At 44.2% G+C, this 14070-nt stretch overlaps 1 protein-coding gene across 4 annotated transcripts in view; it reads right to left on the reverse strand.

The window, feature by feature from the left end:
• Nucleotides 1-13798, reverse strand: part of PLD1 (phospholipase D1) — a 198841-nt gene extending 185043 nt beyond the window's left edge. The window contains exon 1 of one of the 4 annotated variants that reach the window (XR_014300073.1): nucleotides 13354-13637. Coding sequence is in view for 1 of the 4 variants with exons in the window: in XM_082688747.1 (XP_082544873.1) it covers nucleotides 13354-13679 (326 nt within the window). In the remaining 3 variants the exon portion in view is untranslated. Of the gene's footprint in view, nucleotides 1-13353 lie in introns of all 4 variants that reach the window. The other 3 variants (XM_082688747.1, XM_082688746.1, XM_082688748.1) reach the window with 3 other exon arrangements.
• Nucleotides 13799-14070: the final 272 nt, after the last annotated feature.

The raw sequence follows: 14070 nt of genomic DNA on the forward strand, positions 1-14070 counted from the left end.
TCCTGCAAGAACTGAAGAATAACCAGCCGCTGAACTTGTGTGCCTCGAAGTCTCTAAAAAACTATGAAAAAGTATATTACGCTCACAGAATGAATTTAGAGGTGGACCCAGGAGATTGCCTTTTAAAAAACATACCATATTGTAGCTATAAATGCCTACTTATAAGTTAGCAGCTTTTGACCAAAACTTCTGCAAATATCTTAATAATGTGGAAAAAGCTGGCGTGTACCAATGTGAATAAGTATCTAAATTTCTCACTTATTTATTTGGGCCTCCTATTTAAAACTGACTTAAGTTGGCTGAATTTCTTGAGAGTTTATTCTTTTTTTCCAAGTCTTTAGAATCTTCAAAGGCTTACTACTCCTCAAGCGCGTTCTTCCTTACATTTTGTGATGGCTGTCATGTGAACCGTCGCCTGGGAAAATTCATTTTCCATTTTTCATGACTCCTTAGTAAAATGATAGATAAATGGAAGAATCACTGATCCCTTAAATCGTGAAACCTAAAGAAACTTTAAAGGGAAGGGAAAAGTGCTCAGGCTACTGGGTCCAGGTAACACTCACCCAGGCAGGGCTAAGACTGTCCTTCTGTTGTTTCATCAGCTGCAGTGGGAAAGTGGGCTTGGTAAGATCAAAGGGGACCAGTTCAATGTTGTGGGAGGCATTGCAAAACTGAAGGATGAGACTGAGCTCAGTACATGACCATCACTTAAACATCCTCCACTAATGTAATTCTAAACTCATTTTTGCAACCTTAAGCAATGCATCTACATTTTGAAGAAAACCAAGCCCTTGTTTTGGGAAACAATGTCTTCCAAGCCCACCTACCCTCTGAGGAGAAGAGGCTCCAGGGTGGCTGGAGAGCCCAGAGGCTAATTCAGGGCCTGAAGACCTTCAGGTGAGGTTGGGGTGGTGGTGGTGGTGGGGAAGTAACCATCCTCTCTGCCCTGGGGCTGCTGGAGTCCTACATCAAGCTTTCTGCTCAGCAGGGAGCCTGCTTCTCTCTCTGCCTGCCTCTCTGCTACTTGTGATCTCTCTCTCTGTCAAATAAATAAATAAAATCTTTTAAAAATAAAAATAAATAAAATAAAGAAAGAAGCCAGGCCTTACCTGAAGCAATCCCCTTCCTTCCCTGCCCAGACCCAACTTGGCTTATGTGCTATGACAAAGAAAAAAAATTATATTCATTTCTGGTCATTCCTACTCGTTGAATATATGGTCATTTTTTTAAAAAGATTTTATTTATTTATTTGACAAAGAGTCACAAGTAGGCAGAGCAGCGGGCAGAGGGAGGGAGGAAGCAGGCTCCCTGCTGAGCAGAGAGCCCAATGAGGGGCTCGATCCCAGGACCCTGGGATCATGACCTGAGCAGAAGGCAGAGGCTTAATAACCCACTGAACCACCCAGGCATCCCTGACTATAGTTATAGACAGATGTCATAGCCTCTCTAGGTCCTTGGCCCTAAGAAATCACAGTGTAAGATAACATTTGCTGTATAGAAGTCATCAGATTAAAGGACTATGATTTAGTGAATAAACAAACTAAATTAAGAAAAAAAATTCTGGGTGGAATCAAAAGATAGTATTAATACAGGCACCGGTTTGGTAAGAAAGAATGAGAATTAAATGTCTGATCTGGTTGTGTTAAAATCATTCTAATTACAGGCAATTAAGTGAGGTGCTTATCCTTTATACTTAACCTGTGTTTAATTCTCATGCAATACAATAATGACTTCTCAACATGTTCTAAATTAATACCGTTATTCTTTATTGGACTGCAAAAGTAAACCCCTTGTGCCTGTCTATCCAGATGTCAAGGTCCAGCTCTGTATCCTACTGGCAACTGATGTACAGGCCCGAGTTCATTTGGCCACTTACGGGGTCGGCCCTGCTGGAACGGGCCTCACAGGCTCTGTAGCAGGACTGAGTCCTCAGTGGGGACATCAGAGCATAGGGCTGCATGGGTAGCCCACTGCACACTAAGCCATTAACCAATAGGGGACTCAGAAACATCTCTCTGGCTCAAATAGCCAGGTTGTCTGGTCTCCGCATATAATAGCCCACAACTTTGATTTTTAAAAAGGAGAACTTGCTGCGACTAAAACCACTCTCTAAAGTATTTCTGTCTGTGTGAACTGGGACAGAAACAAGAATGCCTAAAAGCACTGAATTTTAGAACAAAATTAACTAATAAAATACAGAAGAAAATCTAGAACACTAAAAGATGTAAAGGGAATGAAATATTTTTGGATGCTTTTCCTTTATTTTAAGCCAGGTCAAAAGACAGGCGAGGACACGTTAGACTTTTAGATGATTTTTAAAAAGGTGAGATATAAGTTTACATACAGTCTCTTTAACTTTATAATAGAGAAAAATACGGCACACTGGAGATTTGTCTTAAAACAGAAAGCATAGAAGACTGGCATGGAGGCTTCTGTAACAGGTCTACCATTCTCTCAGCAGTAAGACACTATGCTGAGCAGCATTTTCAAAGTTTCCACTTAAGGAAAATCTAAAGAAAAAAAGATAGGAAGATCAAAAATTATTCTTAAGAGTTATTCAACTTCCTAAGGAGTTTTTAAAAGACAGATGCCTACAGGGACTCTTGGGTGGCTCAGTGGGTTAAACATCTGACTCTTGGTTTCAGCTTAGGTCATGATCTCAGAGTCCCGAGCTCCAGCCCTGGTTCAGGCTCTGCGTTCTGCAGGGAGTCTACTGGAGATTCTCTCTCGCCCTCTACCTCTGCCCCTCCACCCATTTATACTCTCTAAATAAATAAATAAATAAAATCTTTAAAATACAGATGACTACAAATCTCCCTAGAGTGAATCTCAGCAATGACTTAAAATACTGAGTGCAAACTCAGTCTACAATAGGGGAAAAGACACATTTTGACCTCTGCTCCTCAAAAAAACCACTGAAATACTTCTATTTTAAGGTATTTTTTAAAGATTTTATTTATTTATTTGATAGAGAAATCACAAATAGGCAGAGAGGCAGGCAGAGAGAGGGGGGAAGCAGGCTCCCTGCCGAGCAGGGAGCCCAATGCAGGGCTCAGTCCCAGGACCCTGAAATCATGACCGAAGCCAAAGGCAGAGACTTTAACCCAGTAAGCCACCCAGGCACCCCGAGAAATTTATTTTTGATAAAAAAAGACTATCAACAGAACTATCAGCTGAAATACTTCTATTTTAACTTTATTATTACAAAAATAAAGAAAAATCTAAGTGATAATTTCTTCTTTATTGTTCCAAATAAATAAATGCAGAAATTGGATATTTAAAGGGCAAAGAGGTGAAGATTAAAAAAAAATAGTTTTCTAACATTTTTTAAATAACAGGAAGATTATTTGTTTGAATAAAATTCCTAAAAAGCCCAATATAAGTAAAAAAACACAGTATTGGATTATATAATCCAAAGTAGAAGATAAATATCCACGTGTCCATATAAATAAGTAATGGAATAACTAAATAAATAAATAAATAGGGATGGAAAGATAAATCTTCCATGCAGACACAATCTAAATAATTCATAGAGCTACTACCCTCTCTAGGAGGTAGAGCATAACTGCTCATCACAACATATGTGAGGGGGCGCCTGGGTGGCTCAGTGGGTTAAAGCCTCTGCCTTCAGCTCAGGTCATGATCCCAGGGTCCTGGGATTGAACCCCATATCAGGCTCTCTGCTCGGCGGGGAGCCTGCTTCCCTTCCTGCTTCCCTGCCTCTCTGCCTACTTGTGATCTCTGTCTAATAAATAAATAAAATCTTTAAAAAAAAAAAAAAACGTATGTGACATCTTCCCAAAGGGTACAGTATTGAAAAGAGGCAAATAAATAACTTGGCGATAGAGAACCCTGGCACTCCCTCAGCCAAGTGATCAAAATTACCATCGACAATAATATATCATGCTGATGATGCGTGCCCTTAATACAATGCAATGAGAATGGTATTTTACTGCTGTGGTTTTCCTCTCGAAACCCATAATCCCGGTTTAATCAGGAGAAAAAAATCATTAAAAATTATGACTGAGGGACATTCGACAAAATACTCGTACCCCTTTAAACAGTCAAGGTCATCGAAAACATGGGAAAGTCTAAGAAACAACCACAGGCAAGAGAAGCCCAAGCAGAGAGGACTACTAAATGTAGCATTGTATTCTGGATGGGCTACTGGAACAGAAAAAGGATACTAGGGAAAAGCCAAGGAAATCTGACTAAAGTATGGACTTTAGTTAATAATGCGTTAATATTGGTTCATTAATTCTAACAATTACCCTACCAGAGTAAGATGTTAATAACAGAGGAAACCAGAGCTTACCCATGTACACTATCTTTGCAACTTTTCTGTAAATCTAAAAAGTTTATTGGGGTCCCTGGGGTGTCAGTCCATTGGGCATCTACCGTTGGCTCAGGTTATGATCCCAGGGTCCTGGGATAGAGCACCAGGTCCAAGCTCCCTGTTCTCCCTTTGCTCCTCCCCCAACTCATGTTCTCTCTCTCCCTCAAGCTCTTTCTCAAATAAATAAATAAGCAGAAAATCTTAAAAAAAAAGATAAAAATATTTTTTAAAAGGCAAATATACTCAATTACGGGATTTTAATGAGATGCCTTTGGTGTACGTGGGGTTTAGAGAAGCCCCAGAACTCTGCTCTCGGCATCCCGACCCCACCCCAGTTCCAACTGCCCCTGAAACATGGAGCAGTTTGAAAACCACTACCTTGAAAAACTGGGACATGGGATCATTAAAAATCCCAGCCCATTCCAGGCGGTGGGGCAGGCCCTAGCTGCACGACACAGTCCTGCCTTCAGCGGACTGATCAATTTAGACCACAAGCCCCAGGCCAGCAGAATACACTTACATGCACGTGCACTTGCTTAGCACTTGGTGGGCATTGAAGGACTCCGCTTCATAAACTCTCCAACCCCAGAATGAGCAGGAACCACCGCAAACACAGGGTGACAGCTTTCACTGTCAACCCAATTAGCCTTCTTGGCAATGGAGTTGCAAAAATTACCTCGCCATTAGTCAAGCCAACATGCATATCTGTTAACCTGGTGTCTTACGGAGTGATGCATACGCCCCAGTTCCCATCACCCTCCCTAAACTGTCCCTCCTAGCACTCAAAAGAAGAGGGGGAACAGGGGTTTCCCGAAATTGATCGGGTTTACTTTCCATTAATTTCATGCTGAATTGATTCCTTCTGTCACAGGTAATTCACCCCTAGGACAGATAGGTGCAGCTGAATCAACTCCTCATAAGCTCTCCAAAAATGAAAGGTGACATTGACACAGGAAGCCACAAATTGTATTTCCCACGGGTCAACAGGGACCCTTGTTCCAAATGGCAGTAACACTCGTCAATGAATCGTTGCCATGAATGTGATAACATCTGCAGGGTCAGAAAAGAACAATTAGGAGAGCAGTTGAACTGTCTGGGAAACCAGGGTTCACACTAACATCATATGCTCATATAGCAATTGGGAGAGCATTCGCTGAACAAGTAATTAGTGAACACCTACTATGTGCCAGGCAAGTCCCTGCAGTCACAGAGCTTACATTCTTGTGTAGGAAACTCGGTGTTCAAGAAAATCAGACCAGAAGAAGAATTCAAACAGGGCAAGTGCTGGGATGAAAATAACACATAATGACAGGCTAGGAGGGATGAGCTGGGAGGCAAAGCAATGCAGACTGAGTGGGGAAGCAGATCCTACCGTCAGGAAAAGCCTTTCTAGGAAGGTAACATTTGAACTTTTTCTCATGACCTTAGTATTAAAAAGATGCAAGCCATGCTGGGACTGAGGACAAGGGCGTCCCAGGCAGAGGGAACAGTGCCATCGATTCAAAGGCCCTATGGTGGAACCCAGCTTGGAGTGCTCCAGAAACAGAACCCTTCCAATAAGCCCAAGAGATGGGCAGTGGCCCCTAAGAAAGGTGAAAACTGAGGCAGTACCTTCACATCTGCTCCTAGGAGCCCTGGGGTTCCAGCACTGAAGGGCAGAGGATGCCAGGTGGTAGTCAGGGAGGGAATACTGGAGGAGGCAGCTGGCTCAGTGGCGGCCTTCTAGAACTGTCAAGAAGAACAGTTTGGGTATTTACATAATGGGATTTTACAGAGGTGCTCCTTTAGAAAAGAGGTTTTTAGGGGTGGGGATGGAGAACACAACAGCCGATATGTATTATCCACAGCCTTACAAAGATAATGGTGCTAGCGATATCCTTCTCCCATATAATGTGGAGCTGAAGAATGTCATGGGAAGAGAGTTTTTCTGACACACCATGAACTAGTTCACTCCTACCTGGAGAGTATACCCTGTTCTTAATTCTAAATACATTTTAAAAACACACCTCTGTAACTACACTCATTGGTAAAAAGCAATGAATCATGCTTCTTCTATTAAATACTATACTGCTATTAAGTGAATCAAGGTTCCTCTATTATACGCTATGCTAGACTTACGGGTTAAGAAAAAATCAAATTTTCTAACTAATGTCAAAACATATACCCCAAAAGCATAATTATCAAAGGCAAATAGTTCACTCCCTCTAGTTAGAACCAGATTTGCAGCCAGAAGTCTTCCCACTACTTCTCATCACTGGTGTCTCATGAAATCCCACTCCCATTCAAGATTTCCTCCCAGGCAAAATTCATCTCTCCCTCAGCCATATTCCCATTGAGCCACATCTCCATGTCTATTCTGGCAGCAATTCCAGTTTGCTTGGTTCTTTTTTTTTTTTTTTAAGTTTTTATTTATTTATTTATTTGACAGACAGAGATCACAAGTAGGCAGAGAGGCAGGCAGAGAGAGAGAAAGAGAGAGGGAAGTAGGCTCCCTGCGGAGCAGAGAGCCCGACTCGGAGCTCGATCCCAGGACCCTGAGATCATGACCTGAGCCAAAGGCATTGGCTTAACCCACTGAGCCAGCCAGGCGCCCCAGGTTGCTTGGTTCTTATTCACGGATGTCACTCGTATAGGATTTGGGACGGAGACAGGAGGGCAATGTGTGAAAGAGGAGACCTAACATTTCCTGTGCCATTTCTGTGCTCCAGGCTCATGTTAATCCCTTTCTAGGCACTATTTCCTGCGGTCTTCACCATAGTCCTGTGAGACAGGTACAACTTTTATCCCTGTTTTACAGATGGAGAAACTAAGGCATAGAGAATTTTGACGTTACTTGTCTTATACCACATGGTGGTAGAGTCCTCTAGATCTGAACGCAAGCTCTTTGGCCCAAGGCTGAGGTCCACAGTCATTATTTCTCCCAGTGGGGACTTTGTGGAGCCCAACTGTGCCTTACAAGCCTCACAGACCTACTTTGCTTAGTCAAAGCCCCTTCACCCTGCATTCCCAGCCCCAAGAGTAGCAGCGTGGTGTTGGGATTGAGGCGAGGTAAGAGTTGGGGTTACAGTCTTTCCACCATGTTCCTAATTTTGAAATATTTACCATCTACATATCCCAACAGGTGGGTTTTTCCTTAGGATAATAGGATTCTAGCTGGATTTCTCCTCTCCCTTTTCTGTTTTTGTTGTGGTAGTAGTGGTTGTTTTTGACATCACTATCATGTTCATACCACAAACATACTTCCTCTCCAAATCCTGTACCCTTACCTTCACTTCTACATTTTTATTCCAAAGTGGAAGCAATGGTGAGATTTTTTTTTTTTCAAAACAATGTCCGATTTTTTCTTCAGTTTGCTATTTTTCCTACTGTTAGCCCTTTTTACCAAATCTCCTACTTTGGGTTCTGCATATTCACACCACCTCCCTTCCATACATCTGGAGCTGTTTTCCTGCTGCTCTAAGCCCTGGAACCCACATCCCAATCCATTGCTACCCCTCCAATCTCATTTCAAAGGACTCTTTCATCAAAACTTGGGTAGAGAACATTGCAGGGGAAAAGGCAAAAAAAAAAAAAAAAGAGTACAGATGATAAATCGCACAGACTGTTCACTCCACATCTACAAATGTATTTGTAAGAACAGTTAAATGGCACAATAGAACAAATAACTCAGTAAAACACCCATAAAAATCTTCTTTTCTGGAAATATCTATATATTTTGAATAAAATGAATCACACCATATTCCTTCATCCATTAAATGCACCTTTTCATTCAGTTCACAACTATGGTTCACCACAATGGACACTGGAGACACAAAAATGTCAATAACACAGGCTGTAGCCTCAAGAGCCTTCTCCTCTCACAGGGAAGGTAGATAATAAAACAATTGCAAACCTAGTGATTCCAACATCATGCTCTGTATAAAATCTATGCATACGAAAATGATGTAAACAAAAACAGATTAGATGGGTAGGAAGATCCCAAGCAAAGGCCAAAGACCCACCCCGTATCTCACTGTCCCCATTCTTTGTTGATTAACAATGGTTTTAAGCAACATTGAAGTCACTTCATGACAAACCAAAGGAAAAATAATTTTAACTCCGTTTGCATCTTGAAGGGCAGTAAGAGGTAACACACTAAAAAGCAGCCTTGTAGAAAGAGCTGGTAAGGTTTTCGCCCTGTCTTCTCATTCTTTGCACCCTCTTCTGCTCTCTCCTCTCTCTGCATTTGTTTCTACCTCCCTGTCCACCACTTTTCTTTTCCCATATTTATTCCTTATTTCCCCTCATTCAAACTTGGGGGAAAAAATCGCTGTTGGATACTGAACTTTGATGTCCCTGTTCTTAATATAAAGTTTGTCAGTTTATGCCCGTAGAGGCATCTCTCTCTCTCAACAAAAGGACCAACCAAATGAAGTTATTTTTATTTCCGTGTTGCTCTTGGCTGATTTTCTTTTGGGCATCAGAGGTTTTCAAAAGTTTCCCAACTCGAGATCCAAAAAACTCAAAAATGATTGAGTACAGAATGACGATTCCCTTTGTGCAGAGGGGAGCCCAGGGCCACAGGCATCAGCAACAACTGGGAAAGGAAACTGGGATCTGGAGCCCTAAGCAGCAAGACTTCCCATGGCCCACAGCTGGCCATAAGTTTCTGCTCTGTGCACCCCTGACATCACCCAGGATTTAATTGAGCAGATTAACTCCAGGATGGTCAAAATGATTATTAAAATACTGAAGCATTTTCCTCCCCTGATTGGTAAATATCCCCCACTCCACTCCCCTGCAAAAACAAAAAGCATATAATTGGCTAACAGACACATGAAAAAATGTTCATCATCACTAGCCATCAGGGAGATTCAAATCAATACCACATTAAGAAACCACCTTATACCAGTCAGAATGGTCAAAATCAACAAGACAGTAGACAACAAGTGTTGGAGAGGATGTGGAGAAAGGGGAACCCTCTTACACTGTTGGTGGGAATGCAAGTTGGTGCAGCCACTTTGGAAAACAGTGTGGAGATCCCACAAGAAGTTAAAAATAGCTACCCTATGACCCTGCAATTGCACTACTGAGTATTTACCCCAGAGGTACAGATGTTGTGAAAATAAGGGCCATATGTACCCCAATGTTCATAGCAGCAATGGCCACAGTTGCCTAAGTGTGGAAAGAGCCAAGATGCCCTTCAACAGACAAACGGATGAAGAAGATAGGGCCCATAGATACAATGGAATATTATGCCTCCTTCAGAAAGGATGAATACCCAACTTTTGTATCAACATGGATGGGACTGGAGGAGATTATGCTGAGTGAAATAAGTCAAGCAGACAAAGTTAATTATCATATAGTCTCACTTACTTGTGAAGCATAAGCAATAACACAGAGAACATGGGGAGAAGGAGAGGAGAAGGGAGTTTGGGGAAATCGGAGGGGGAGACAAACCATGAGAGACTGTGGACTCTGAGAAACAAACTGAGGGTTTTGGAGGGGAGGGGAGGAGGGGGGTAGGTGAGACTGATGGTGGGTATTAAGGAGGGCACGTATTGCATGGAGCAGTGCGTGTGATACATTAACAATGAGTCTTGGAACTCTGACAAAACAAAATAAAGTTTAAAAAAAATAGAAAACTGAAAAACAAAACAAAACAAAAAAACCATGAAAAAACCTTCCCAGGATCTCTATCCCAACCTTCTCAATCAGGAGGTAAGGCTTAATTAGCCCCAAAGAAGTTTTCCAGGACCTTGCCTTGGAAATACAGGTCATAACCAAACTCCCCCTTAATTTCCTCTTCTAAACAATAAGGGAGTCAAACTGATTTTCTGATTGCAATTATGTCAAATTATTTCTCCCTAAGGACAAGGACAAGGACAAGCTAGGAATATCACAACCTGAAAAAAGTTTCTTTGTTGGGAGGATGGAATCTCAAGTTATAGGGCACCGGTGACACACCTGTGCCCAGATTCTGGGTGCAGGCCGCCAGAGATAGGACCCCAGGTCTGCCATATGCCAGCTGTATGATCTCTCTGTGCTTCCAATCACCTCATCTATGAAACAGACATGATATTTTTACCTCTTCACCAGGATTATTTTGAGGATTAAATGTGTTCACATTTGTAAAATGCACAGAAATAATGCCTGGCACATGGTAAGCCCTACTAAATGTTAGTTAAATAAAGAAACCATTTTCCTCTGTCCCTGCAATGTTTGTTTAATAAATTCAAAAATTAAGAAAATTTAACAGCAGAAAGAGAAAAAAGAAACCCTGTGACATTACAAAACACTGACATACACTATGGTTGAATGACCCAGCACGAAACATCTGGGACCCAGATTTTACACTGCACTGTGAATTCAGGGAGACCAACACGCTGGAATGCATTCCCACCGCAGCCAAAGATGTGATCTGTACAACTCTTTTTCTAATCAGGAAAGTCACGGGCTTATGGGAAATGTAGGTTACAAGTTTCTCATTTTCACTCTGCAACAACACTTATCCACAGCCCAGCTGGAGAATAAGTTTTATTGTGTGGTGCTAACACTTAAAGGATTGTAAACATACAACCAGGCTTGGCACAGGGACAGCTGTCTCCTGAACACAATGACTCAGACCAACTGTGAGTTTAAAGAGCCACATCTCCTGTGCTGAGTCCTCTAGCAGCGATGTTTAGTAAATACCGGGAGGGCAGAAGAAATTACTATACCCAACAGCTAGCTTGGTCAAAACTGGTTCTACTTATGAAAAAGGTGCGATGATCTGAGCTCAGGCATCATTAGATACATGCTACTGCACAGCTAAAGGAGACAGAAGTGTTTGGATGTTCTGTGAGATATATTAAGGGGGAGGAAACAATCAAGAACAATAACTTTGTCCTGGACTCCTCCTGATTCCTCACTCTCATCCTCCCTCTGGAAAGCTGAACTTCACCATACTTTTATATGCAAATTTAACTAGCTCACCAGCTCACCCGTATCTAGTGAAGTCACAGATCTTTCTTGATGGAGATAAGATTGACTAAACACAAACTGGCTGTGGCTTTTCACCTTTCCTCTTTAAAAGTGCATTTCTGTAAAGCTACGAGAAGGATCTCAAACTCTGCTTCCTGAGAAGACCAAAGCCTGCAGCACAATCATGGCCATCAAAATATTCTGGAAACCCTAGAAGAAAGACAAACAGTGTTCTGTGGGTGGACAGCGGGGATGGAAGCACAATGAGAAGCATGTAACGCGGCTGAACTATATGCTTACAAATGGCCAACGTGGCAAATTTTATGTGATATATTTACCACAATAAATATAAAACAACTTTAAAAAACTCTGTAAGTTCAAGGTAAACAAATGTCATAATAAATTCTCATTAAGAAACCCTCACTTGGGGTCACCTGGGGGGCTCAGTGGGTTAAAGGCCTCTGCCTTCGGCTCGGGTCATGATTCCAGGGTCCTGGGATAGAGCCCCACATCGGGCTCTCTGTCCAGCAGGGAGCCTGCTTCCTTTCCTCTCTCTCTGCCTTTCCTCTCTCTCTGCCTGCCTCTGGGCCTACTTGTGATCTCTGTCTGTCAAATAAATAAATAAAATATTAAAAAACAAAAAAGAAAGAAAGAAAGAAAACCCACACTTGGCCATCAGACAACTCCCAAAGAGCAGGTTCTCCCACTATCCCATTTTAAGTGAATCAACAAACCTAAATGAGCTTTATACAGCACTTATCACTGTGAGTATTATCTACTGACATCAGGGACAAACATGGTAAAAACACACCTTCCTCAAATCCTTAACTACCCTGCTTCTTGTATGGATTGTGTTATATTGGATCCTGGAAGGGCACACTGGGAGTTCACACAATTAGCTGAAAGATCCCCAAACAACATTTAAACGCTGTAGACAAATTCAAGTTAAAAGCCAATGTACAGATTCAATTGTGTGTATCTTACAAAACATTTAATACTGAAAGATCTTTATTCAAACAGGCAATGTGTAAATGTGGTTTCTGTGAACAGCTCAAGCTGTCGATTCTTTTCATTCTTTAGGCTTTCATCACATCACCATTAATTAGCCCTTTTAACAAATCACAAAGGTCTCTGGGTACCTAGTCCTCCACAAGCTCTAAGAAGGCCCACAAGGGGTTATCTCAACTGAAGTTGGCAGACCTGGCAGATAAAAGTTAATGGAACTCTCCATTCTGGGGAAAGACCTAGAGATGATCAAACACAGAAACAAGCCATGTGGTCTTAAGCATCCACCTGCATCTAGTACTTGCCAGAGTAAGTAAAGAAGGCAATAAACCGAGACTTGGAAAATAGCGATAGCTCTGGACTGATTGTACAAGGGCAGTTCTGAAGGGCATCACAAGATCCTATCCAACGCTGGGAGCACCCCGCTCCTGGATCCGAGACTGAGGTCGCAAACACCTCGAGGTGAAGAGAGACAAACGAGCCCTTTAACCTACATCCCGCTCCCGGCCCGCTTGCCTTTGCCCCACCCCACCGTCACCACCTCGTGAGCGCACAGAGTAGCTGCGTGCCCAAACGCCCAGGGCCATGCATCTGGACGGCTGGGCTCTAACGGAGCGCAGCACTTCCTGCTTGGTCTGGGATGCTGGTCCCCTAGCGCCGCCATCCCCGTCATCCCGGCGCAGGGCAGGACCCGGGGCCACCCGCCCCACCGCACAGGCGTGGCCCACGGTGCATCCCGAGGCACGCCCCCATCTTCCCTAAAGCCCGCGCGCCTCTGCGCTCCAGGCAGCGCCCACCCGCGCGAAAGCGCGCCGAAGTTGGCTCGCGTCGACTCCGCGAGCCCTGGGCCCGAAGGCGCGCACGGGAGGCCCCCGACCCCAGGGAGGCTGGTCCCGCGGGGCCGTCCGAGGCTGGCGCCCGCCGCCGACGCCTCCGCCAAGGTCCCGTCCGAGCTGGGCGGGGAGCGGCCGGCTGCCCGGAGGCCGGCGGGAGGAGGGACGGAGGGCTAGGGCGGCGGAAGCCAGACGCCTGCGGCAGCCTGGCGCGCCCTGCGACGGCGCGGCTCCTACCTGTAGGGCGAAGGCGGCCGCGGGCACCTGCGCGGTGACTGCGAAGTCTCCGGGCTCGGGTGCAGCGGGCACCGCTGGAGGCGCGGAGGAGGGGAGGAGGGAGGGCCTGAGAGGGGGCCGCGCCGCGCCGCGCCGCCGCCCGGAACTCGCCGCCCGGATTCGCCCGGGCCTGGCAGGGGTGGGGCGAGGCGGTGCCGGGTCCGCGTGCGCCGCGGCGCAGGCTGGCCGTCCCCGCGGGCCAGGAGGGCTCCGTCGGCGCGGCCTGTGTCCTTGTTTCCGTTTCTTCTTCTCTGTCCTCCCCGAGTTACGTGACTCAACCGTGTCATCCTACGGGATGTTCACTAGCATTATTGTTACTACTTTCAGGAACTTTCAACCCACCAAGTGCCCAGGCACTGTTCCAGGAGCTTTGCCTGTGTTACCCTCCTCTCTACTGCAGCCAGGAGCCACAAGGGGCCCACTCTGCAGGCAGGGAAACACGGGTGGAAAAGGTGAAATGACTTGCTTGAATTGACTGAGTTAAGAAGTAGGAGGCTTGATGACATCACCTATAAGCCTTCTTCCAACTTCCCAGACTGGTGTTACTGCTAATTTATAGGTAAGGAAACTGAGGCCCAGAAAAGCGAAGAAACCAGCGTAAGGTCACACAAATTTAGAGAATACTGGAATTTGTGCCTTGATGTCTAAAACGCAAGCTAATTCAGAAATCTTAGCATA

The sequence above is a fragment of the Mustela nivalis genome, assembly GCF_964662115.1.
Source record: "Mustela nivalis genome assembly, chromosome: 1".
Lineage (NCBI taxonomy): Eukaryota > Metazoa > Chordata > Mammalia > Carnivora > Mustelidae > Mustela > Mustela nivalis.